We start from the raw sequence: 27,775 nt of genomic DNA on the forward strand, positions 1-27,775 counted from the left end.
ATACCAAGGGCAATGGGCTTCTTTAAAGCCCCATGCTTTGGAATGCTGATTTACAGGTCATCCTGGTGGGGAGTGGATGGGGTGGTCAGGCAGGGCTAACTCCCCTGCCAGAGCAAACTTTATTCCTGTCTGCCCTAGAGCAAAGGCGGTCACCCTTGGGTGTCGGAAACCTGTCTGTTGGTGGCTGGCTAGTTAGAACTAGTCTGCCAGCACACTGGTAAATGGTAGGTTTTCAGGGGGCACCCTTAAGGAGCCCTCTGGGTGCATGCGTTAATCTATCACTGACATCAGTGCACGTTTATTAATACAGGATGTTTGATACCAAACATTCCTGTTTTCAGTTAAGCCATCATGTAGCTGGGAAACTCATATAGACTAGTGACCAGCACATGTACTATGTCTAAGAATTGGCAAATACTTAGCAGGGGCGTATCTGCTCTTGCAGACGTGTCCTCACATGTATTATAATGCACCCTGCCATAGGGCTGTAAGGCCTGCTGTAGGGGGTGACTTAAATATACTGCATGCAGTTATGGGACATGGCACACAGGATGTGTGCCATGTCATGTTTTTACTTTTACCTGGACCAAGACATGCAGCCTGCAGTGGCAGTCCACGTGTGTTTGGTGACGTGTCTTTGAGGGTGGCATAACACATGCTGCAGCCCTTGGGGGGGGCCCTCTTTGGTACCCAGTCCCGATATACCAGGAGTACTATTTACTAAGGCCTTACATGAGGGCCAAATGAATAGTCAGTTGGGGAACAATTGCACAGTTTTAGGAAAAGGGATCTTACACTGGGGACCTGGTTATCAGGAATCCAGTGCACTTTCGGTCAAAATTGCATCAATTACCTGGCAAAAACTGGGGGTGACCTTGTCAAAAAGGGGCACTTTCCTACAACTAGACATCTTACTCCAGAGTATTTGTTGTTCAGGCATCAAATCACAAGGAGAACCCCAGTTCATGCTCTGTGATCGCTCTGGATTGAGTGTCTGAGGATTGAGTTATTTCAAAAAAACAAATTTTCTTTGCATGTGTTGCGGTAGATACACATGCTTTGCATACTTAGCACAACACAGGTACACAACAACTGAGAAGCCTGCTGGGGGAACTTGGTAGTTCATAGTTGTAAGCATGACGATAACTGCCACTGTGCAGCACCAGGTCAAGGACCGGACACAGTTTGCACCTGGGTTCGCTGAGCCTGGGCGTGCCCTTTGAGTGCTGCTGGGACCCCCCAGAGGAAGAGTTATCAACCCAGGAAGGATTGGCCTGTGAATGCCATAAAGGGTGACTGGTAATTCAGTGGCGACTGGACTTCTGGCAGCTCTGAGGGGAACTTCGAGAGATGTCGACCCTGTAACCCGGACCGCCTCACTCCCTTCGTGGCCTGAGTAGTTGCAGGAAGACCCCTGTCGACCGCATAGCATCCTTTCAGCATCTTTAGCAGCTTTCATCCCTTGCATCAGGACCACTTCCACAGGAAAGCTCTGGAAAGAATAAAAGTAACTGCTGGAGGAAAGTCACTCTTTGGCATGGTTACCCCCACTTGTTGCCTGTGTATCAGTGTGTATACACTGTTTTTATTGAGCTCCTGCTAACCAGGACCCCAGTGATTGTGCTCTCTCCTCAAAATATGGTCGCTGTGGTACCCTTTACACCCCACAATTGGCATACTGGTGGGCCCTTGTAAGTCCCTAGTTATATGGGACTTGGGTACCCAGGGGATTGGTACACCAGGGGTCCCCCATGGGCTGCAGCATATATTATGCCACCCATGGGAGCCTATGCCAACTGCGTCTGCTGGCCTGCCATTGCAGCCTGCGTGAAAAGGTGCATGCACCCTTTCACTGCTGGTCACTGCACCAGATCACCATATCACTGTAAGTCACCCCTGTTGTAGACCCTCCTAGCCCAGAGGGCAGGCTGAAGGTCCCTGTGTTTGAGAGCACCCCTGCATGAGCAGAGGTGCACCTGCGAACTCCAGTTCCAATGCACTGGACTTCGTAAGTGTGGGGAAGCCATTTTACCAGTGTACTGGCAACAGGTCACACACCTGTGATCCAGATACACAGGCATGTTGGGTATCAAATATGTCGTAATCATACCCCAGTACTATGCCAGTTCTGGTGGCATGAATCCATGCATCCTAGGGGCTCGCTAGAGGACCCCCCCAGATTTGCTCCTACCAGTCTTCCAGGGTTTGCAGGCAGCCCACACTGCTGCAGCCCCTCAGACAAGGTTATTTCCTCCTGCTGCTTAACCAGCTCGAGGAGGGGAAGGCAGAAAAAGGATTTCCTGTTGGAAAGGGAGGCAACACCCTCTCCCTTTGGAAATAGGTATTACAAGGCTGGGGAGGTGTAGTCTCCCCACACCACCTACTTGCTTTGAAGGGCACATTTGGTGCCCTCCATGCATATTCCGATTTGCACCGGTCTAGGGACCTCTGGTGCAAAATCACACAAAGGAAAGATAAGTGACTACTCCTCTGTCCATCACCACCCCAGGGGTGGTGCCCAGCGCTCCTCCTGTTGGCCCCTTGATTCTGCCATCTTGGAAACAAGATGTGCAGAGGCCTCTGGGAGCATCTGATGGGTCAGGAAAGGTGACCGACGTCAATGATTCTCTCTGATTAGTGGTCACCCTGCAGAGTGATCTAGCCTCCTGTTAGAGCTATTTAGGGGCTCCCTTGTGGTTGAGGTCCCCAGATTTGGCATGCAAGACTCCACCAGGGCTCCTCTACAACAACCTTTTCTGCTCCTGGCCATCGGAACTGCTGCTGGACTTCCCAGGAACCAAACAAGCATGCAAATCCCAAGAAGACCTCCCCTTCCAACATTTTTTCTCTGACTCCTTCTAGCAATTGCAACATTTCCACGGATGTGCATCCTATGGAGTCAGCAAGACTTCAGCTGCACCAAAGAAGTAAGAAGGAATCTCCCTTGGAGTGAAGGAGCCACCTAGGTACCCACCTCTTGGGGTCCTGAGTTCTCCTAGCTCCCTTCTAATTGCTCCACATCCATGGGGGAGGGTGGGAGGTCTAATTTTGCATTCCACTATTTTAGAATTCCAAATATATATGTTCGATGGCATGTGTAGCTGCAGATACACATGCTTTGCACATCCCGCCATCTAGTGTTGGGCTCAGAGTGTTACAAGTTGTTTTTCTTCGAAGAAGTCTTTTCGAGTCACGAGATCGAGGGACTCCTCCCCTTTCGGCTCCATTGCGCATGGGCGTCAACTCCATCTTAGATTGTTTTTTTTCCGCCATCGGGTTCGGGTGTGTTCCTTTTCGCTCCGCGTTTTCGGTTCGGAAAGTTAGTGAAAATCTCAGAAAATTTGACAGTATTGTTTGCGTTCGGTATCGGGTTAGTTACAACATCCGGCCACAGAACCGAAAACAAGTTCCTACACAGAGGAACAAGGCCTGTCTTCACAAATGCAAACACATAGATTTGGACAGGAGCTAGAGACAATGGAGCCAGATTACACACAAAGAAGGCTCCACATTCAAAAGGAGACAGGGAAGATCAGTACTCTCCCTCCAATACGAATGAAACGGAAACTTGCCTTCCAAGAGAAAGACAAGCAGCCACAGGCAAAGGTGGCAAGACAAGTAACCCCACCACCATCTCCACAACGCTCTCCACAACCATCACTGGTAGCCACTCCACCAATGATGCAGTCCCCAACTCAATCAGGGATGAGTCAGGATGACCAGACACGTGGGATCTTTATGATGCACCAGTGTCAGATAACAGTCACGACTGTTATCCAGCTAGACCTTCACCACCTGAGGACTCTACCGCCTACACACAGGTGGTGTCAAGAGCAGCGGCGTTTCATAATGTCAGCCTGCATGCAGAGCCAATTGAAGACGACTTTCTATTTAACACACTGTCGTCCACACATAGCCAGTACCAGAGCCTCCCCATGCTACCTGGAATGCTAAAACACTCAAAACAAGTGTTTGAGGAGCCTGTCAAAGGAAGGGCCATAACTCCAAGGGTGGAGAAAAAATATAAACCGCCACCAACAGACCCTGTGTACATCACACAACAGTTCACACCAGACTCAGTGGTAGTATGTGCAGCACTCAAGAGGGCGAACTCACACACCTCAGGAGATGCACCACCTCCAGACAAAGAGAGTCGTAAGTTCGACGCGGCTGGGAAAAGAGTGGCGGCACAAGCAGCCAACCAATGGCACATTGCCAACTCACAGGCCTTGTTGGCGAGATATGATAGGGCTCATTGGGACAAAATGCAACATTTTATAGAACATTTGCCCAAGAAGTTCCAAAAAATAGCACAACAAGTGGTGGAGGAAGGACAGAGTATCTCGAACAATCCGATACGGTCAGCAATGGATGCAGCAGACACAGCTGCTAGGACTGCAAATACAGCAGTAACAATACGGAGACATGCATGGCTGCGTACATCTGGATTCAAGCTGGAAATAAAACAAGCCGTGCTGAATATGCCATTTAACGGACAGCAGTTGTTTGGGCCGGAGGTGGACACTGCTATCGAAAAACTTCAAAAAGACACTGATACGGCCAAAGCCATGGGCGCACTCTACTCCCCACAGAGCAGAGGCACATTTCGAAAATCACAGTTTCGAGGACAAAGAACTGAACTCACAACCTCACAAACAAGGCCCACTTATCAGAGCCAATACCAGCGGGGAACTTTTCGGGGACAATATAGAGGGGGACAGTTCCCAAAGAGTAGAGGGAAGTTCCAAAGTCCCAAAACTCCACAAAATAAACAGTGACTTCGATGTCACAAATCCCCAACACAACACCAGTGGGGGGAGACTAACCAAGTTCTACAAAAACTGGGAGGAAATAACAACAGACACGTGGGTCCTAGCCATTATCCAGCATGGTTATTGCATAGAATTTCTAGAATTCCCTCCAAATGTCCCACCGAAAACACGCAACATGTCAAAACAACACATGGATCTCTTACAACTGGAGGTCCAAGCGTTGTTGCAAAAAGATGCAATAGAGTTGGTACCAATTCATCAGAGAGGAAGAGGAGTTTACTCACTGTACTTTCTCATACCCAAAAAAGACAAAACTCTAAGACCTATATTAGATCTCCGAACATTAAATATCTACATCAAATCAGATCACTTTCACATGGTGACACTGCAGGACGTAATTCCCATGCTCAAACAACAAGACTACATGACAACACTAGACCTAAAGGATGCGTACTTCCATATACCGATACATCCTTCACACAGAAATTACTTAAGGTTTGTATTCCAAGGGGTACATTACCAATTCAAAGTGTTGCCATTCGGGATAACAACTGCGCCTAGAGTTTTTACAAAATGCCTGGCAGTAGTGGCTGCTCATATCAGAAGACAGCAAATACATGTGTTCCCGTACCTAGACGATTGGTTAATAAAAACCAACACGCAGGAACGGTGCTCACAACACACAAAGTATATCATAAAAACCCTTCACAAACTAGGTTTCTCACTCAACTACAAGTCACACCTTCAGCTGTGTCAAATACAAAAATACTTATGAGCGACAATCAACACAACAGAAGGGATTGCCTCTCCAAGTCCACAAAGGGTACAGGCATTTCACAATGTAATACAGGCCATGCACCCAAAACAAAAGATACAAGTCAAGATAGTGATGAAACTACTAGGCATGATGTCCTCATGCATAGCCATTGTCCCAAATGCAAGATTGCACATGCAGCCCTTACAACAGTGCCTATCATCACAATGGTCACAGGCACAGGGTCAACTTCAAGATTTAGTGTTGATAGACCGCCAAACATACACCTCGCTTCAATGGTGGAACACTATAAATTTAAACAAAGGGCGGCCTTTTCAAGACCCAGTGCCTCAATACGTAATAAAAACGGATGCCTCCATGATAGGGTGGGGAGCACACCTCAACCAACACAGCATCCAAGGACAATGGGACACTCAACAGAGACAGTTTCACATAAATCACTTAGAATTACTGGCAGTATTTCTAGCGCTGAAAGCATTTCAACCTATAATAATCCACAAACACATTCTTGTCAAAACAGACAACATGACAACGATGTATTATCTGAACAAACAGGGAGGAACACACTCGGCACAGTTGTGTCTCCTGGCACAGAAAATATGGCATTGGCCGATTCACAACCACATTCGCCTAATAGCACAATTCATTCCAGGAATTCAGAACCAGCTAGCAGACAATCTCTCTCGGGATCACCAACAGATCCACGAATGGGAGATTCAACCCCTAATACTAAACACTTACTTCCAAAGATGGTGAACACCACAAATAGACCTATTTGCAACAAAAGAAAACGCAAAATGCCAAAACTTCGCATCCAGGTACCCACAGGATCAGTCTCCGGTCAATGCGTTATGGATGAGTTGGTCAGGGATATTTGCATACGCTTTTCCCCCTCTCCCCCTCCTTCCATATCTAGCAAACAAATTGAGTCAAAACAAACTCAAACTCATACTAATAGCACCAACTTGGGCAAGACAACCTTGGTACACAACACTACTAGACCTCTCAGTAGTGCCTCATGTCAAACTACCAAACAGACCAGATCTGTTAACTCAACACAAACAACAGATCAGACACCCAAATCCAGCATCGCTGAATCTAGCAATTTGGCTCCTGAAGTCTTAGAATTCGGACATCTAGACCTTACACAGGAATGTATGGAGGTCATAAAACAAGCTAGAAAAACTAACCACAAGACATTGCTATGCAAATAAGTGGAAACGATTTGTTTCTGATGGATACAACTACCTGTGGATTCCTCACCTCATGAATACTCCCATGGCGCCAGCATTCGACGGAAATCTTCTTACTAGTCTCTGCACGTCGACGAGGACGTCACTGTCTCGCACGCGACGCCGTCTGACGTCATACAGGCAATAAGAGGTCCTCGACAACGTGCAGACGTCAGTTCCCTTTTTTCCGTGCATTCGAAACGGTTATCTTCGAGGGAGCAACTGTTACTCTTGGGGTTACAGTGTATATCTTGCTGCGTACTCTTTCTCTGTGGAAATAATGTCGCAGAGAAAGTCTGGATTTAAGCCTTGTCGTGAGTGTGGAGGCAAGATGTCGGTGACGGATCCTCATTCCGATTGCCTTTGGTGTTTGAGCTCCGACCACGACGTCTCGACTTGTGATTCATGTCAGCACATGAATCCGAAGGCCCTTAAAGAACACGAGGCGAAGCTGTTTATGGCCAAGTCAAAGGAGAAGCATCACAAGAAAAAGTCTTCTCCAAGACATCGGCGTCATCGAGACTCCCGGCGCCGTAGAGAATCTCGGCGTCATTCAAGGGAGGCTCGTTCCAGGTCTCCGGATCGGCGCCGAAGGACATGGGAGGTCAGCCCCACGGTGACGCCGCACCCTTCGACGCCGTTGCCCTCTCCGGCGTCTCCAACTTCGCCTGGACAGGCGTCGGTGATTGAGGTATTGGAGCCTCAAGTGTTTTCTCCGGCGCAGACGCCGAGGCCGGCGTCGGGGTCGCCTCCGAGTCAGGCACCCCAGTATCCGGCTTTTCCCACCCCTGGAGCCGATAGTTCCGCATTCTTGAATGCGATGTATGCCATCTTCCAACAGATGGCTCCAGGGGGTGCTCCGGCTGGGCCTTTGGCCTTTTCTTTGGGTGATCCTGCGCCTCTTCGGCCGGCACCCTTTATGCCCTTTCTCCCGTTTGGGAACGTGGGCTCGGCGCCAGTGTCGGCGCCGGTGGCCGCTCCGGTGGCTTCGGAGGGATTGGCCCCAGGGATTTCCATCCCGTCGACGTCGAGATTTCGGCCTGTGACTCCGGTGGGTCCATCCGTTTCAACTGCTCTTCAGTCGGCGCCGAAGTTACCTGTGGCGCCGGATGCGGCGTCGGTGGCTTCGGAAGATCGGTGCCGATCTCCGACTTCGGCGGAGGTATTGTCGACTCCGCGGATTGAGCAACGACTGCATTCAAGGAGGCGTGCTCTCCGGGTACTAGAAGAGCAGGAGTACCAACGAGCCCTAGAGGAAGGAGAGCTAGAGGACTCGGGTGATGGGCTGCGTGGACTGGAGTCGGCCAGTGGGCTGGACACTTCCCCTGAGTGGGACCTTTCGTCCCCGGGGGAATATACCGAGGAAGCTGCTTCCTTTCATACAGTGGTACGGAAGGCAGCTAGTTTTTTGGACCTGCCTTTGCCGGTGGTGGAGGCGAAACAAAACCTTTTGACAGAGGTGTTGCATCCGGCCTCAGCCGCGGCGGAGCCTCTATTACCTTTTAATGACGCTCTGCTGGATCCGGTTTTAGAGGTGTGGAAGAAGCCGGCATCTTCCCCAGCAGTTCACAGAGCCGTGGCCAGGAGGTATCGGACGGCTCCAACTGATCCTGGTTTCCTATCTAGGCACCCTACGCCGGAGAGCTTGGTTGTGCAGGCCTCCTGTTCGTCCAAGTCAGCGCCTGGTTCTTTTCCGACGGTGCCTGGGGACAGAGATTCAAAAAAGCTGGAGGCGCAGTCGAAGAAGATTTTTTCGTCCTGCAGTCTGGCATTAAAAGCCACCAATGCAACCTGTATCCTGGGGAGGTATATTCATGCTCTGATGGATGACATCTCCTCTTCGTTTACAGAGCTTCCCCAGGGTCTTTTGGATCTTGTCTCTGATGCCCAGGCTGCTGCGACCCAAATTATCCAGACGGGACTGGATACCACTGACTCGGTAGCCAGAGCAATGGGCACAACTGTGGTGGAAAGGAGACAGGCCTGGCTCCGTAACTCGGGCTTTTCGGCAGATGTACAGTCCACATTGTTGGATCTCCCGTTTGATGGGGACAAACTGTTTGGGGCTAAGGCTGATTCGGCCTTGGAACGGTTTAAGGAGAGCAGGGCCACGGCTAAGTCGTTGGGACTCCAAGCTCCTTCTTCCACGGCCTATTCCAGATTCTTCAGGAGGTTTCGTGGATTTGGGCGTGGCTCTTCCTCCTCTTCCTTTCGGGGAAGATATCAGCAACCTGCCTCTTCCCATCCCTATAGATCTTTTAGGGGGAGGGGTAGGGTCCGCACCAGGGGAGCTTCTCAGCAGCACTCTGCCTCTTCCTCATCCTCTGGCGGGGTGCAGCAGGGGAAGCAGCCTTAGGCTTCCACCATTTCCCACTCACTCCTCTCCTGTAGGGGGAAGATTACAGCATTTTCTCACCAAATGGGAGACTGTTACGTCGGACACTTGGGTTCTCAGTGTTGTGGGAAAAGGCTACACCCTTCCCTTTTGGGAGTTTCCGCCCCTCATCCCGCCCCGCCCTTCGTATTGTTCACAAGAACACCTCCTGTTGCTAGAACAGGAGGTAGAAGTCCTCCTTTTAAAGGGCGCGGTGGAGTTGGTCCCGGAGCAGGAAAGGGGTCAAGGAGTTTACTCAAGGTATTTCCTGATTCCCAAGAAGGATGGTCGTTTGAGACCAATTCTGGACCTGAGGATCTTGAATTGGTTCCTCAAGCAGGAAAAGTTCAAGATGCTGACCCTAGCACAGGTGCTTTTGGCGTTGAATATGGAAGACTGGATGGTGTCTGTCGACTTGCAGGATGCTTACTTTCATATCCCGATACTCAAGTCACACAGGAAGTATCTCCGGTTTGTGGTGGGATCGCAACACTACCAGTTTGCGGTCCTTCCGTTTGGTCTTACTTCAGCACCTCGAGTCTTCACGAAGGTGATGTCGGTGGTTGCGGCAGAGCTCAGAAGGAAGGGGATAGCAGTATTCCCTTACTTGGACGATTGGTTGATCAAAGCCAAGTCCCCGGAGCTTGTGTTGCGTCATCTGCAGTCAACAACCCAGTTGTTGTTCGACCTGGGCTTTTCGGTGAACGAGCCCAAATCTCACCTAGAGCCCTCTCAGCGCCTCCTGTTCATAGGGGCAGTACTGGATACAACATTGGGTCGGGCCTTTCCTCCGCCTCAGCGGATTCAAGATATTCAGGATTTGGTTCCAATGTTTCGAAATGGAGCGGTAGTTCCAGTCCTCAAGGTCCTTCGTCTGCTCAGTCTTTTTGCCTCCTGCATTCTGTTGGTCACGCTTGCTCGCTGGCACATGAGGGCTCTTCAGTGGTGCCTCCGAAGGCAGTGGTCTCAACACAGAGGGGATCTCGAGGGTACTGTCAAGATCTCCAGAGATGCTGCTGTGGATTTGAAGTGGTGGATTGCAAGCAACAATCTTTCACAAGGAAAGCCGTTCCAGCAGTCGCAACCAGTGGCCACAGTCATAACGGATGCTTCCACTCTAGGGTGGGGAGCTCATCTGGGGGATCTGGAGATCAAAGGTCTTTGGTCTCCAGAGGAACAGATTTTTCACATCAATCTGTTAGAGTTACGGGCTGTACGTCTGGCTCTCAAGGCCTTCCTCCCTTCCCTTCGTGGTCAGTCGGTACAGGTCCTAACGGACAATACTACCACGATGTGGTACATAAACAAGCAGGGAGGAGTGGGGTCGTACCTTCTCTGCAGAGAAGCTCTTCGACTATGGTCCTGGGCAAAGGACCATCGGATTTGCTTGATAGCAAACCATCTGGCCGGAGTTTTGAACGTGCGTGCGGACAGTCTCAGTCGCCACTTCTCAGCAGACCACGAGTGGCGTCTCCATCCAGATCAAGTCCGTTTAATCTTCCAGAAGTGGGGGTTTCCTCGGGTAGATCTGTTCGCCACTCGAGAGAACGCGCATTGTCCGTTGTTCTGCAGCCTTCAGTATCCGATGCAGGAAGCGTTGGGGGACGCGTTTCAAATGACCTGGTGCGGCCAGTTGCTTTACGCGTTTCCTCCCATACCCTTGATTCCTCGAGTATTGAGGAAGATTCGCCAAGACCGGGCTCTAGTAATCTTAATAGCTCCGGATTGGCCAAGGAGGGTGTGGTACTCCGACCTTCTCCAACTCTCAACGTGCCCGCCGCTCCATCTCCCTTTCAGGGCAGACCTCCTCTCACAGTCGCAGGGGCAGGTTCTACACCCCAACCTCCAGAGTCTGCACCTACATGCCTGGAGATTGAACGGGGCAACCTGAGTTCCTTCTCTCTCCCGCCTGAGGTAGTGGATGTTATATTAGCGGCCAGGCGACACTCCACTAAATCTATCTACGCTAATAGGTGGTCTAAATTTGTTGCGTGGTGTGGAGAGAGGCAGATTGATCCCTTACATGCTCATCTATCGGACGTTTTGTCTTTTGCTCTATCTCTGGCGCAGAAAGGTTGTGCAGTGGCTACCAATAAAGGTTATTTATCGGCCTTGTCAGCCTTCATATGTCTTCCAGACCAACCATCTTTATTTAAATCCCCTATTGTTATCAGATTCTTGAAAGGTCTTCTAAATCAATATCCTCCAAAGCCATTCGTTATGCCGCAATGGGATTTGTCCTTAGTCCTGACTTTCCTTATGGGGTCCCCTTTTGAACCTATGCATTCTTGCCCCTTGAGGTATTTGGTTTTAAAAACAGTCTTCCTGATAGCTATAACATCAGCAAGGAGAGTGAGTGAGTTGCAGGCCTTATCAGTAAAACCCCCTTATACAACTTTTTATGGGGATAAGGTGGTGTTGAGGACCAAGGCTGCTTTCCTTCCGAAGGTTGTTTCACCCTTCCATTTGGCTCAGGCAATTACTTTGTCCACGTTCTATCCTCCGCCTCATCCTTCCAAAGAGGAAGAAAGACTGCACCGTCTGGACCCAAAGAGAGCGTTGAGCTTCTTTATCGATAGAACAAGGGATTTCAGGCTGGAGGATCAGCTGTTTATTGGATACGTGGGCAAGAGGAGAGGAAAGGCAGTCCACAAGAGAACACTATCCAGGTGGGTTGTTCTTTGCATTAAAATATGTTACTCTTTGGCAAAGAAGGATCCTCCTGAGGGCATTAGAGCTCATTCCACCAGAGCTAAGTCGGCCACTTCGGCCTTAGCCAGAGGTGTTCCTGTGGTCGACATCTGCAAGGCCGCAACTTGGTCGTCCCTTCACACTTTTGCAAAACATTACTGTTTAGATTCTGAGGTTAGAAGGGACGGCCATTTTGCACGGTCAGTGCTGCAGGATTTCTTGGTTTGACCATTTAGGCACCCACCGCCGGGCGTGGTACTGCTTTGGGACTCTATTCATGAGGTGAGGAATCCACAGGTAGTTGTATCCATCAGAAGAACGAGTTACTTACCTTCGGTAATGACTTTTCTGGTGGATACATTAGCTACCTGTGGATTCCTCACGGTCCCACCCGCCTCCCCGTTGCCTTTATGGTCTTGCCAAGTAATCCTTGAGTGCGCTCCTCTTGGTCTTTGAGGGTGCAATAGATGTATATATAATATATTTATATATATATATGTATATGTGTATATATCTTTATGTATATACTTGGTGTGTGTATATATTTTAAAAGAGAGAGTTTTATATATATATATGTACATACAAAGATTTACAGTTATTCATACAATGTGGTGTATTTTACAATATAATGGATGTTGCCTTGCTCTTTCATTGCATTGCCTGGTTGTTCTCATGCACGTAAAAAATGATTGGTACTGACGTCTGCACGTCGTCGAGGACCTCTTATTGCCTGTATGACGTCAGACGGCGTCGCGTGCGAGACAGTGACGTCCTCGTCGACGTGCAGAGACTAGTAAGAAGATTTCCGTCGAATGCTGGCGCCATGGGAGTATTCATGAGGTGAGGAATCCACAGGTAGCTAATGTATCCACCAGAAAAGTCGATACCGAAGGTAAGTAACTCGTTCTTTACTGCCATAATAAACAAATTCAACCCTTACAAGCATCTGCTAAAGACATCGTCAGCTACCTACTGCACTTATAAAAGTCAAAGCTAGCTTTTTCATCCATTAAAATACATCTCACTGCAATTTCAGCTTATCTGCAAATTACGCACTCAACTTCACTATTTAGGGTCCCAGTCATAAAGGCTTTTATGGAGGGCCTCAAAAGAATTATCCCACCAAGAACACCACCAGTTCCTTCGTGGAACCTCATCATTGTCTTAACACGGCTCATGGGTCCACCGTTTGAACCCATGCACTCATGTGAGATACAATATTTAACATGGAAAGTAGCATTTCTAATTGCCATCACATCTCTAAGAAGAGTAAGTGAAATTCAAGCATTTACCATACAAGAACCCTTTATTCAGATACACAAGCATAAAGTAGTTTTACAAACAAATCCTAAGTTCTTACCAAAAGTCATATCACCGTTCCACTTAAATCAAACAGTAGAACTACCAGTGTTCTTTCCAGAACAAGATTCTGTAGCTGAAAGAGCACTACATACATTAGACATCAAAAGAGCATTAATGTACTACATTGAAAGAACAAAACAAATTCGAAAAACAAAACAACTGTTCGTTGCTTTCCAAAAACCTCATACAGGGAATCCAATATCCAAACAAGGCATTGCCAGATGGATAGTTAAATGCATTCAAACCTGTTATCTCAAAGCTAAAAGAGAACTGCCTATAACACCAAAGGCACACTCAACTAGAAAGAAAGGTGCTACCATGGCCTTTCTAGGAAACATTCCAATGACTGAAATATGTAAGGCGGCCACATGGTCTACGCCTCATACGTTTACCAAGCGTTACTGCGTGGATGTGTTAACAACACAACAAGCCACAGTAGGACAAACAGTACTACGAACTTTATTTCAAACAACTTCAACTCCTACAGTCTGAGCCACCGCTTTTGGGGAGATAACTGCTTACTAGTCTAGGCAAAGCATGTGTATCTGCAGCTACACATGCTATCGAACGGAAAATGTCACTTACCCAGTGTACATCGGTTCGTGGCATGAGACTGCAGATTCACATGCGCCCGCCCGCCTCCCCGGGAGCCTGTAGCCGTTTGAAGATGATCTTGAACATTTGTAAATTTGTAAATATATCGCTTTAAACCACATTATGTACATACATATTTACTCCATTGCATGGGCACTATTACTATAATACACAACTCCTACCTCACCCTCTGTGGGGAAAACAATCTAAGATGGAGTCGACGCCTATGCGCAATGGAGCCGAAAAGGGGGGGGGGGGGGGGGAGTCCCTCGATCTCGTGACTCGAAAAGACTTCTTCGAAGAAAAACAACTTGTAACACTCCGAGCCCAACAATAGATGGCGGGATGTGCAAAGCATGTGAATCTGCAGCGCCTCATGCCACGAACAGATGTACACTGGGTAAGTGACATTTTCCATATATATATATATATATATATATATATATATATGTGTGTGTGTGTGTGTGTGTGTATAGGAAAATGGCACACACACATACATGTGAGAGATTATTTGTATTAATTGCCTATGGAGTGAAGTACCAAACAATTTTTCATAATTTCCTGTTGAAGTTTTGATGAGACACGTCATTTCTATTACTGCTTTAATTCTGCTGTAAGATGTGCAACTCTATGTTCTTGGACAATTGAAAAGGCAAAGTTTGTGTTTAACAAAATAAATAAAGCATGTTTGATGTCATGGGTGGCTGTAGATACACATGCTCTACAAACTTCTGCCATATAGTGTTGGGTCCAGAAGGTTGCAAGTTGTTTTCTTTAAAAAAAAATAATAATAATCATAATTTAAAAAAAAAAAAAGTATTTTGAGTCACTTGGTATAGTGACTCCTCTTGCTGGTAATGTGCATTGGCATCGACTTCATTGTTAGATTGTGTGTTTTTTTTTTTTCTCCACCATCTGGTCCGGTTGTGTTTTCATCGAGCTCTGGTTCTAGACTGTCTTTGGGCCTCTTCCGTCAGTATTGTCTTTCAAACTACTTTGACATCAAAAGTCAAGAGCACCTCCGCATGGACAGGACTAAAAATAACTTCAGCCTCCGAGCTGATGACTTCTCTATCTATCCCTCACAATATGAAGCAATGGCTCCATGTCAGACAATCTCAGCTTCATATTCAACCCCAAACGAGACGTGTCTTCGTGAAAGCTGTTTTCACTGCACCCACTAAACAGCAGCTTACTTTTGAAGAGGCTCTTGATAAACCAACACCTGCTGCCAAGCACAAGAGAATGGATAGAAACTCAGATGATATTCACCCAGCTCTGTCTACTAACTACTCAACCACCTGACCCTTCACCTCCTCCCTCTCCAGGCAATCCTCTTGACATACACCTCAGAGCTCACCGCGCTCATTTCAGGACATTAAAGACACAGGGGATGATAATGTGAATTTTCCTACAGACACAGACCCTTGGTCTCAGTTTGATGTTGACCCATATGTAGACACTGATCCTGAGGTCTATCCTACTAGACCAACCCCCTCGGACGATGCTGCTTTCTTTCAGGAACTTATTGGGAGGGCTGCCCCAGGTGCCTTTACCTAAAGAACCGACTGAGAATTATTTTTCTTTTTGAAACTCAACATCTCACGGAGCCACACAATATCTTCCCATGTTTAAAGGCATGATGAGACATGCAGAAGATATTTTTCAAGATCCTGCTAGGACACACACAATCACTCCGCATTTGGAAAAAAGGTATAATGCTTCCCCTCTGATCCAGTTTTTATTAAAGGTCAGATACCTGCAGACTTTCTCGTGGTCTCTAATGCCAGGAAAAGAGCTAACTCCCAAGCAGATCATGATGCTCTGCCTCCTGACAAGGAGAGCAAGCTCATTGACACCTCTGGCAAACATGTTGCTGCTCAGGCAGCCAAACATTGGCATATCGACAATACACACGAGTTGCTTGGTAGATAGATTGTGCCCACTGGGATGAAATGGAGCATCTTCCCCCAATACCTCCCAGAGGAGCACAGAAAAGGAGGCAAGAGGTTGTTAGTGAAAGACAGCAAATTTCAAACAGTTACATTTGCTGTGCCTTAGACTCTTCGGATACGGACGCACGAGGCATTAATACTAGTGTCCTGTTACGTCGGCAAGTCCAAATTTAAACAAGAGATACAACAAACAATCTTAAAAGTACCCTTTGGTAAAGAGCAACTTTTCGTCCCACCAGTTGATCAGGTGCTTGAAAAAAGAAAAGCAAAAAAAGATAAATGAAGTAGCCAAGTCCATGGGAGTTATTCAGACCCCTGCTTCATGCGGTGCCTTCTATAGATCAAAATATGAGGCAGCCTCCAAAACATCTGCACCAGACAGTTTATTATTACAACATAAAGGCCAACCCCATTCACCCTCCCATAGAGGCTCTTCTACTGCTTCAAAGCAGTGAACTCCCTCATCTTCCCTCTGTAGGAAAGTACCATCTTGCCTGGCATGTTACCCCCATTTTTACTTGTATGTCAGTTTTTTTTTGCCTGTCTCACTGGACTGTTAGCCAGGACCCCAGTGATCATAGTTTGTGGCCTGAATGTGTGTTCCTGTGTAGTGCCTAACTGTGTCACTGAGGCTCTGCTAACCAGAACCTCAGTGCTTATGCTCTCTCTGCCTTTAAAAATGTCACTATAAGCTAGTGACCATTTTCACCAATTCTAATTGGCACACTGGAACAACCTTATAATCCCCTAGTATATGGTACCTAGGTACCCAGGGTATTGGGGTTCCAGGAGATCCCTATGGGCTGCAGCATTTCTTTTGCCACCCATAGGGAGCTCAGACAATTCTTACACAGGAGTGCCACTGCAGCCTGAGTGAAATAACATCCACGTTATTGCACAGCCATTTTACACTGCACTTCAGTAACTTATAAGTCACATATATGTCTAACCCTCACTTGGTGAAGGTTAGGTGCAAAGTTACTAAGTGTGAGGGCACCCTGGCACTAGCCAAGGTGCCCCCACATAGTTCAGGGCAATTTCCCCAGACTTTGTGAGTGCGGGGACACCATTACACGCGTGCACTACATATAGGTCAATACCTATATGTAGCTTCACAATGGTAACTCCAAATATGGCCATGTAACATGTCTAAGATCATGGAATTGCCCCCCCATGCCAAATCTGGTAATGGGGTGCCAATCCCATGCATCCCCGGGCTCCAGCATGGACCCCGGGTACTGCCAAACCAGCTCTCTGGGGTTTTCTCTGCAGCTACCGCTGCTGCCAACCCTCAGACAGGCTTCTGCCCTCCTGGGGTCTGGGCAGCCCAGTCCCAGGAAGGCAGAACAAAGGATTTCCTCTGAGAGAGGGTGTTAGGCCCTTAACACCTATTTCCAAAGGGAGAGGGTCTGAGAGGAGTAGCCTCTCCAGGCCTCTGGAAATGCTTTGAAGGGCACAGATGGTACCCTCCTTGCATAAACCAGTCTACACCAGTTCAGGAACCCCCACCCCCTGCTCTGGCGAGAAACTGGACAAAGGAAAGGGGAGTGGTCACTCCATAGGGATGTTTGCTATCTAACAGCTTGTATTAATAAACCCTCACTCCATCCAGTGATGGATTTATTAATACATGTACTCAGAGGGCACCTTAGAGGTGCCCCGTCAAAAACCTAACCGCTCATAGTGTGGGCACTGACTGGTCAATCAAACCAGTACAGCCACCTTAAGACAGAGTTCTGACCCCCTGAGGTGAGAGCCAATGCTCTTAAGGGCTCAGAACAAAGGCCTGCTCTGGGCAGTTATGTGACCTTCTCTCTCAGGTAGAACGGACATTCTGGGGCGGGGATGAAATGTGACAAGGATTCTCCAAATGGTGGAGGAAGCCAACCCCCAGTTCATGGCCTGACTTTTTGCCACAAGAGTGGCGTGACAATTAAGTAAAATAGGAGGTGTGCCCACTTCATGCCAGTCCCATCCCTAGGGTGGATGAGCTGAAGTGGACACTACTTTTTTTAAATTCCTCTGTCATGCATGGAAATAATTAGGCCAATAGGGTTAGGGCAATGCCATTTCCCATAGCCAATGGGCTACTTGACCACTTCCTATCTCCTGACACACCTTGTAACGCCCCTAAATTCAGTATTTGTGGCACCCCTGAACCCTAACTTAGATTCCTGTCTACCTAAGAAGAGCCGGACACCACAAAGTCACACCAGCAGAGAAGACTGAAGACATCCACTGATATAGTCTCAGCCCTACCAGCCTGTCTGCAGCCTTCAAAGAACCTGCACAAGAAGACTACTTGTCCTGCAGTCTAGCGACTGCCAAAACCTTGAGAGGACTGCCTGCCTTCAATAAGGATCGAGAACTTCCGTGGACAGCGGACCTGTCCAGAAGAAGTCTGCCTGAGGAGCTGCGAAACAGCTGCCTGGAACCACCTCTGCACCCGACTCCCCCGGCCCAAGTCCCAGTGGCCCAACAGTCCAGCGAAGGTTCCCCAGCGGTTCGGACCAAGAGTCCACCATGGACTGACCGCTGCTGGACTCCGCAGTAATACCTGCAGCCTAAATCAGAGGACTCCTCCTGACCGCGACCTGGTAAGCTGTTTCCGATGCCAAAAACACCCTTGCACCCCAGAGCCCCTGGGCCTTGGGGAGCTGGGCCGTCGGTGTCCCTACAACCCCTGGCATATCTACTTACCTGGGCAGCTATGGGTTGACCTCTCCCAGCCTCCTGGCCAGAGCCTGAAGTCCGTTTCTGAAAGTCATCTCCTCCGTTGAATAACATTGGGCCCCCAATGCTGTGTTGACACTCTGCTCTCGGCCGCCCCTGTGCCACTGAGGATGTAAGTTTGGTACTCCCTTGTGGCCCCGTGTTTCCCTCAGCCCCCAGAGACTAATCTCTGACACGGCTTATACTTACCTGGGAGGAGCGTGGCTTCACCACACACACACACACCTACACACCTCTGCACCCAACCGCCCCGTGCCGCTGAGGGTGCACTCTTTGTACCAACATGAACCTTGCCCAGTACTAGTCTAAAACCATGAAGACTGAGATTGTAAGTTTTGTTCTTAGGTGCAAAACTGCATTCTGGTTTTTCTCCCATAGGATAGCATTGAAGGCTCTGAAATTTGTAACAGCAAAGTATTTTTTTATTTAAAAATTGCTTACATTATAACTAAGTTTATTTGTTTCAAAGCATATATAAAAGTAACTTATTTTTCTAAATTGGTCTCCGATTTATTCTTTGAGCGTCTCATTTATTGCCTCTATGAGTTCAACAAATGCTTAACATGACTCCTTGCCTACACTACCACAAAAAGAGCACTAGACCTATCTATTCTGCCTTTGCAAACCTTTGGGGATCAACTGGACTCTGAACAGTGTACTTCATTTTAGTGCACTATATAGAGAGCAAGCTTCCTACAATGATCAATGCTGTTGCTTCTTCTTTTCGTTGTTTATAAAGGGTGGGCTTGCTATTTTACACAGTGCTTTTCACTATTGATTAGTTCCTCCTGGAACAGAAGGAAATGTAACACACCTGGAAACCTAGCTCTCTGCCAGGGGATTCCTCATCAAAGTTATAAGTAATTATTAGTCCTAAGTGATGAATTGTCTGGCCCATAGGCAGGATCCCGGAGCACTTTTGGGAATATGTATATATAAATATACATAGGACTCCTATGGAAGAAAACTAGTATTACAGTTAAGTTTTCCTTCTTTGAGCATAAGTTTGACATATGGACCACCTGAGATGGGGAGGTTAACCACTGTAGCAAAGTGTCCCTTTTTGACACGGTCACTTTAAGATGGCTTTCCAACACTTAAAAAACCTGGGGAATAGAGTCCGGGTTTTGCAGGGGTTCCTCTGCTCGTGCAGGGGCACCCTCACCCTTAGAACCATGCGCCCTGCCCTTGGGCTGAAGGGCCTACCATAGGGGTGGCTTATAGGTTTTAAGTGTAGTGACCAGTGGAGTAAAAGGATGCATGCACCATTTCATGCAGGCTGCAACAGCAGGTCTGCAGACACACTTTGCATGGATTCCCATGGGTGGCATAATGCGTGCTGCAGTCCATGGGAGACCCCTGGTGTACCAATGCCCTGGGTACCTAGGTACCATATACTAGGGAATTGTGGGTGTGAAAGTTTATCAGCAAACATATTTAGAGGAGAGAGTACAGACACTGGGGTCCTGATTAGCCGGATCCCAGTGTACTGCAGTCTAAACATACTGACACCAGGTAAAAAGTGGGGGTAACTGTTAGAAAGATGCTACTTTTCTACAGTCACCCCCCACTTTTTGCCTGCTACATGATGCAGTTTTGACTTGAGGTGCACCGGTTTCCTGCTATTCCAAGTCCCCAGTGGCAAATCTCTTTCCCTAAAACTGTGCAGTTGTTACACGATTGGCAGCATCTTTGGCCCCCTGTAAGTCTATAGTAAATGGTACCCCTGTACCAAGGGCCTGGGTACCAAACCCCCCAGGGGTTTGAGGGCTTATTTGTAAGAACAGATATGCCCCTGCTATGTCTGTCGATTCTTAGACATATAGAATGAACTGGGAAGCCATTTCGAGTATATGTGCTGGACACTGATCAGTAAGAGTTCCCCAGCTACATGATGGTTTCACTGAAAATAGGGATGTTTGATATCAAATATCTCATATCAATAAACCCTCACTGATGTCAGTGATGGATTTATTAATACTTGCACCGAGAGGGCACCTTAGAGGTGCGCCCTGAAAACCTACCATCTACCAGTGTGCGGCCTGACTAGTTTTAGCCAGCCTGCCACCACCAGAGGTGCTTCTTACCCCCAAGGGTGAGAGCCTTTGCTTTCCGGCGGTCAGAAACAAAGCCTGCTCTGGGAGAGGTGTTTACACACCCTACTCAACAGGATGACCTGCAATCTGCATTCCAAGGCAGGGGGCTTCAAAGAAGCCCATCACCCCTGGTATGGATATCTGGCTTTGCTTAAAGGAGCTATGCCAACCCCGTACCCCAGGGCCCATTTGGTTCCGGAACAGGTGGGACATTTAGTATTCCGGGACATATGTCCACCTCTCAGGTCAGTCCCACCCCTAAGGTGAGCTTCTTGATGTGAAAACAACATTTAGAAATCTGCCATCTTGGTGTTGGTAGAATTAGGAACTCTGGTACAGGATTTTGCCCACTTCCCACAGGAAATGGTCATATAGGGAGTAAGTAGGCCACATGCTCCTACCCTACACGGCCCTAAACTCATTAAGGCGAGCCCAAGGCACCAGGAAAGCAGATACCTGCTGACCTATGAAGGAGGACCCTCAATGCAGTGAAAGCAAAGACTGAGGAAGAAGCACTTGACTTGGCTCCAGCCCTGCCGGCCTATCACCCCGACTGGACTCCTAGTCCAAACTTGCATCCTCTTTTCAACCAGACAGATCCCCATTGACTAACATTGGAGCACCCAACACCGTACTACACCTCTGCATCCTGCAGCCCCAGCGCCGCCCGGTGTGACCTGTTGGTGTGGCCTTGACGCTTGCCCAGTACTTACTTTGAGTCCAGGAGCTTAATCCCATAAGTCGCTGTACTATACCTTTATGCAGTACTTGTTTTTTTCTCCATAGGTTAAGGTTGCAGCGTCTTAAAAATGCACTGTCAACTTTTGAAACCTGAAAGTATTTCTATTGCAAAACATACTTACCTGATCGTATTGATTCAGGTGCCTAAATACATAAAGATACTTATTTTGGTAAATTGGTGTGGATCTCCTCTTTGAGTTGCTTGTCTCATTTATTGATTGTGTGTCTATGGTAAATGTCTCACACTACTCTCTGAGACTAAGGCTGCTGGGCCACACTACTCCCTAAAAGAGCACCTTGGGATTGCTAGAGCATGTCCCTGTCCACTAGTAAGGGAACCCCTGGACTATTTGCACAATATATCTAATTTTGATATATCATATGAGCCAGCTTCCTACAACACTCCTTCTACACACTCCCATTCTGCCTTCTCTGGGGAACAGAAACTCTTTCTGGCGCCCCTGATGTGAGTCCTGATCCCAGCATGAGCCAGATCTCACGTCATTCCTTTTTCGGACCACAGTTCCTCGGCTTTCCGATGCCCTGGAGCAGGAAGCTTGGAGGACATCCCTCCAATCTACCCCCTTAAGAAGACAGACTGTTTGGTGCCTATAGTTAAGGACTGTAGTCCAATGCCAAGAGGAGCAGTACTTACACCACTTTCTTTTTATATCTTTTTAAGGCCACTTAACCACCAGGGGGAACAATATGAGAAAAAAAGGGATTGGGTCATCAAAGTGTAAAGGTCTGGTACAACTCTAAGGAGAAGTTATTTTAATGGGAGAATGGAATAAGAAGGATTATTAGAAACTTTGCCCTGATTGAGGAGACTTTAATGGAGAAATAAAATTGCTGTCTAATTTGTGTTCAGTCTTTTCAAAGAAATGAACATATTGTTGCTTTTGGCCTCTTCAGTGCTGGAAAGCGCTTTATTAGTCTGATTTCATGTTCTCAAGCACATTCTTGAGGCCTGTTTTTAAAGAGGATTTTGAGAATTAAGACATTCTCTGTTCTTTCAGCAAAAAACAGAAGTTGTACCTTTACCGTTTAGTTTTGAGCTGAGTAACGAAGAGAGTAGGCCTGGTCTTTCTCCACAACCTTTTGGCTCTTCTATCAGAACAGCTTTTGATATGGCTCTTCTATTAGAGCATCTCTATTGAATGAGTCTAGATGAGAACTGTTTTTGTTTAGCAATCTTAGAGAGGGAGGAGTGAGTGAGTGAGTTAATGATGGCCTTGAGGGTGGAGTTGCTGCCTTTTACAGAAAGGATTGCTATAATTGGAGGTAGGTGGATGAAGTAAGTGGCTAAAATGTTCAGGTTTTTAATACCTTGGTGAATACCAGGCATGTCTCCGCATATAATCTGATTTGAGCTATAGTGTGTGTGTGTGTGTGGATAAGAAATAAATGATCAGGAAATGATGGAACTAAGCTAGTTTAATGGCGTCCAAGGTTTTTATGCAATATTGTTGAGCAATACTGAGGTCTGGGATAGAGCCTTTAATATGAGTAGGCTTAAGACCATTCTAAAGGAGGCCGTTGTCACAAATGGACACTGAGTCCAATGTGCTGTTCCACCAAAAGGATGGGTTCAAAAGTGAAAACAAGCTTAGAGCTGATGAGTCTGTGCTCTCATTCATCAAGATTTTGTTCCCTGATAGTGGAATTATAGAATTGAATGAGTTGTCGGTATGTATGCCCGACGTCTTATGCCCAGCTTCCAAAATTAAGCATAATATTCCTGTTGTAAAATATTGTCACACACACACACCTTATACTGAAAGCCATTTAAATGTTAGTTCAAAAACAAATTCTAGCATTAGAGTTTTGGTCTGTTGGGTACAAACACATCACTTGCCTCTATTTTCGGTGGTGATAAAGGTACATTTAAATAAGGTAAAAGTTGTATATTTTGAACATTTGACATATGGCTTTCTATTGTTTGCAGAGGCTGACTCAGAAGTGGCAGATCATCAATCAAAGGAACACGCTGAGGTAAAAGTACAGCATGAGTGGCTTGTGTGCTGTGATCTGTATGTACAAAACCACCCTCCTATGGCTATCCACGTTACTGCATGCATGTTTACATTTTAAGGCTCAATCCAGTGTAATTGAAGTTGCACTGTTACTGTTCTCATTGCAGTAATCATGCTAATTATGCCAAAATAAAATGCCTTACCTTTTTGTGCAGTCATTTGTTATAATTTCCTTGCCATCTATCTTTCAGAGACTCAGAATACAGTAGTTATAATCCCTTCTCAAAATTGAGGTAGTGTTGAATATAGGTTTGCCACAATTTAGTTGTAGGTGATGAGTGGAATACAAAAAAGGTGAAGGTCAGATTAAGTTTTTTTTATTTTTTATTTTATTTAAAAAATGCACTTGTTGGGAATGCGAATTTGAGACTTTTGTTGAAAGTTCCTATTTTGTGTTATTTGCTGCCACTTTGTTTAAAAAAAATTCTGCTGCCCCCATTCCATCCCTTAATTTATGTCACTAAACCTCTTACCCCTTCTGTTTTTTTTTACTGGTGCTATTGTAGCTGCTCCTTTCATAAGGCTTGCTTAAATTATTTTTGTGTTTCTAGCTTCTACATCCCCCAAACCTCTTTCCTCTTCTGGCATGGTTTGGCCTATGAAATAATTATTGCTTCCCATTTCAGTCATTCCTGTATTTGCTGTTCTCTTTCGGATAGGTTGACTCAATATGTCAGGCCTCTGTATCCTCCCAGTACTTAACACCAACTTGAAGCGCTCTTCGATTACCTTTAGAGTTCATACCTAAGCCTCCTGCTCACTAGCTTTGTTCCACCAAGTTGATTGTTTGCTTGGTCTGGTTGTTTAATGTAAACAAAGTATAATAGAGTACAGAAAGAGAATGGGAAGTGCATATATAATTTCAAAGAGAAAGCGAAAATGAATACACCTTCCTCTCTAGACTCCATGGCAGAGTATTGATTCTTGACTTGTAAGTGCATATTTTCCCTGTAAGAGCCAAACCCATAAGAGTAAACTATTGTCTTTGCCTCTAATTCTTTTTTTGCTTTGTTTTTTTTTCTCTCAACAGTGAAGAAAGTACTGCAGAAGACAACCCTGAGTCACAAGAGATGCTGGAGGAGCAGCTGATCAGACTACTAACCCGAGAAGTCATTGATCTCCTCAGTAAGTCTTCTGGAGCTGCTCCTGTTTCCTTTTAGTTCCCAGCAGACTGCTTACTTTCAGAATTTTGTTTTCAGGATCCTGCTGCCTAAATTGAAACATCGTTGGACTTCTAGGGAATGTAATGAGAAATGACTGATTGTATTTGGTACCCTAAACCTTTCAGCAAAATGCCTGTGTATGAGGTGTATCTATAGTCATACCCTTCATATCCCACTTGTGACAGTGTGAGACTCTGCATGCATCTATGTAAATTACATTACATAAATTCCTCTTCAGTAACAGATCAGCACAACTCCATTTCATGGTTCTGCATCGTTGGATCTCTGCTGCTAATCATACACCTAGAATAGTCCTGCCAGTAAGCGGGACCCTGGATCACTTCATCCATTTAGTAGAAAAGTTTCACTGGAGATAGCCAATTTAAAACAGCGGAAAACACTATATTGCACCACCTAACTGAAAAGCATATCCCTTTAAATAGAAGCTTTAAACCCGCTAGAAAGAGAGAAGCACAGACAAAGCTGATAAGTACCCCTTGCAAGTACCAATTGCACAACTCCTCTGGGCGAGGGAAAGTGCAAATAGTAGAACTTGAGATTTTTGGCCTGCAAGGGGTCTATTTTGTTGTCCCTGTACATGCAATAAAGCTGCTCTATCTGTCAGAGTAAGCCAATGTTGTAGCTGAGCGACCTTTCGAAAAAATGGCAACTAATTTCCGTGGCAGCTGAAAGGAACTCTGATTTCTCCACTCAATCTCCAGGCATGTATGCGGAGCCATTGGACATTAGGTTGCAAATACAGTCCCCTCCAACTATGATAGTAGTTCCGGTCTGAATGGCAGCTTGAACATAGGATGTGTGGGGACGTGCAGAAGGTCAGCATGTTAGTCTTTGGCCAATTCAGGGCAATGAGATTGACATGGGTCCTGTCTATATTGTTGATTTCAGGTCTTCCACATTCCACCAAAATCTGCGCTGAAACTCCCAGCTGCACGCATCAAGGTTGAAGGTTACATCTCTCCTCTACAAAATAAGCAATAGAGCCCATGCTTCCATCTCAATGAAGGAAAATGATCTGTTCAGGATATCTTTTGGTTCCCACGAAATGGCCCAGGAAAGAATATTGTCCTATCCTGCACTTGAAACAAGCCATCAAGTACATTATGAGCCAAAAAGTCTGAATGTTGGCCTTGTATCAAATTTACCTATAGCTTATTAAGAGAGCTGGATGTGCTTGGTGATTTACAAAACTCATATTTTCATATTCCTGTGGTGGAAAAGCACAGGAAATCCCTGAGGTGGGGGTGGGGGGGGGATGACGTGACCCAAAACACAAAGAAACAATTGTCTTAGGAGGGGATAGCTACTGCTTTAAAGAAATGCTATCAATTGCTACTGGCTCCATGTCCTACGGCACGTCAGATCTCATCTGTGTAAGGAATGATGGCCTCATACAATTATTTAATGCCCAATGCACATCTCTTCACCAGACCTCTCCAACAAGTCATGGAAAATCATTGGGTTCAGTACAGAGATAGTGGAGATGACAAATTGACATTTGCAGTGCAGGCCAAATAATATCTCAACTGGACTCTGTTGAAAGGAAGTCAGTAGAAGGATTGTGGTCCGAGAAACACCAACATTATCATATATAAACATCAGAGTTGAATGCTGTACATCTAGCATAAAAGCATTTCTACGATCCATTACAAGAGTCAGCTGTTGATTCAGACAACATGACCACGATACATTGAAAGGTTTTTCCAGATCAAAGTTCTTGTCTCTGAAGGCTCGGTTTGGCACTGGGTCCTTGGAGGACATTTTCATCCAGACAGTACTCCTCCTAGGTCTTCACAATCGTCAATCGGATCTGTTAAACAGCTATGGCATCATCTGATAAAGATTCCTTACCTTAGAATTTTTCCAGGTGTCCGTCTGGATCCTGAGATTCTTCTCGAGCAGTGCCTCTGCATGCTGTTAGTGGGTGCTGATCGGTTCTGCGCCCATTGTCAGTGTCATCTGCGCCGGATATGATGTCATGGGTCATATATAGGCGCCACCCTGGCGTGCTGACATCAGTACTTTTCTTTCTGGACCAGCCAGCGCTGATCCGAAGTTACCCCTCATTCACTTTTTGATTGGTCTTTTTTTGGCATTTTGTTGAAGTTTTAGGAGTGTGTGCACTCCTGGTGCATCGAAGATATCATCCTGTAAGACTGGCTGTGGATTCAGCCATCAGGCGTTGTCTGTAACGGATCCGTACCTCGTCTGCCTGTGGTGCTTGAAGCATGATTGGCCCGAAGTCATGCTCCTACTTCTGGGCCATGAATTTTTAAAGCTTTGAGGGAGCGGTCCTAAAAGCTTCTAATGGCCTGACACTCGGCTCTGCGTCGCTTCCGATCTCAGGTAAGAGGAAGGTCCTGAGAACAGTCGCGGGGCTCCCCCCTCTTAATCATCCCATTCCACGTCTTCAGGACGCTCAGGTAAGTCGAGGCACCAGAAGTCAAATGGATCTTTCATAAATTCACATGCTTGAGTCTCCCCCATCATCGAAGTGGGATTCCTACGGTATCACTATGAAAGCAGTGCATTATACACTAATATGCTACAATGAAATGGATAGCCACTGCAATAGGCTATCCATGTTCTTTTGTAGAAAAAAAAATATATATAATAAGCTCAGGCTATAACCAATCAGACGACAGTGCCCTGTAGAACCTTCTCAAGAGAGGCCGAGTTCCTCAGATGTTCGAATGCACGTCGTGTGAGAGGGAGTCTCCCTGAGCTTTGCTCAGTATTTCTTCACTTTTTGATATTTTCATCTATTTTTACCATGTCAGACACTTCTAAGAAAGTACTCTTCAGGTCATATGGATCTTGTGGTAAGAAGAGACTTCAACAGGAGGGTCCCCGTAAGGAATGTATATATTGCTTGTACCCGCAACATAAGGTCAAGGACTGCAAAATGAGTAGAACCTTTTCATCCAAAACCCTAAAAGACAGAGAGGGTAGGTTGTTAATTTGGTTACAGAGACTCAAAACTATATCTGATGTCATCTGTAAAGATGAGGACAATGCAAGCTTTTACACCACGTCTGACAAGCATAAAAGAGGAAGAGATCACAAGAGTCTCCCGAGGGTCATAAAAAGGCTGCCAAGAAAATGCGCAATGACTCCTCACAAAAAAGAACTTTAATCTGGCTACTTATCAATATTATCAAAATCTCCATCCAAAAAATAAACTTGCACTGTCGATGGTAGCAAAAACCTCTGCACGGGTGACAGATTCC

At 46.5% G+C, this 27,775-nt stretch overlaps 1 protein-coding gene across 1 annotated transcript in view; it reads left to right on the forward strand.

Annotated features, from left to right (window-relative positions):
* XPO5 (exportin 5) overlaps positions 1-27,775 on the forward strand; it is a 579,115-nt gene that overhangs the window by 409,529 nt on the left and 141,811 nt on the right. Inside the window, exons 25-26 of the mRNA XM_069236247.1 lie at positions 23,274-23,320; positions 24,392-24,486. Of these exons, the coding sequence (XP_069092348.1) occupies positions 23,274-23,320; positions 24,392-24,486 (142 nt within the window). The remainder of the gene's footprint in view (positions 1-23,273; positions 23,321-24,391; positions 24,487-27,775) is intronic.

The sequence above is a fragment of the Pleurodeles waltl genome, chromosome 5, assembly GCF_031143425.1.
Source record: "Pleurodeles waltl isolate 20211129_DDA chromosome 5, aPleWal1.hap1.20221129, whole genome shotgun sequence".
Taxonomy (NCBI): Eukaryota; Metazoa; Chordata; class Amphibia; order Caudata; family Salamandridae; genus Pleurodeles; species Pleurodeles waltl.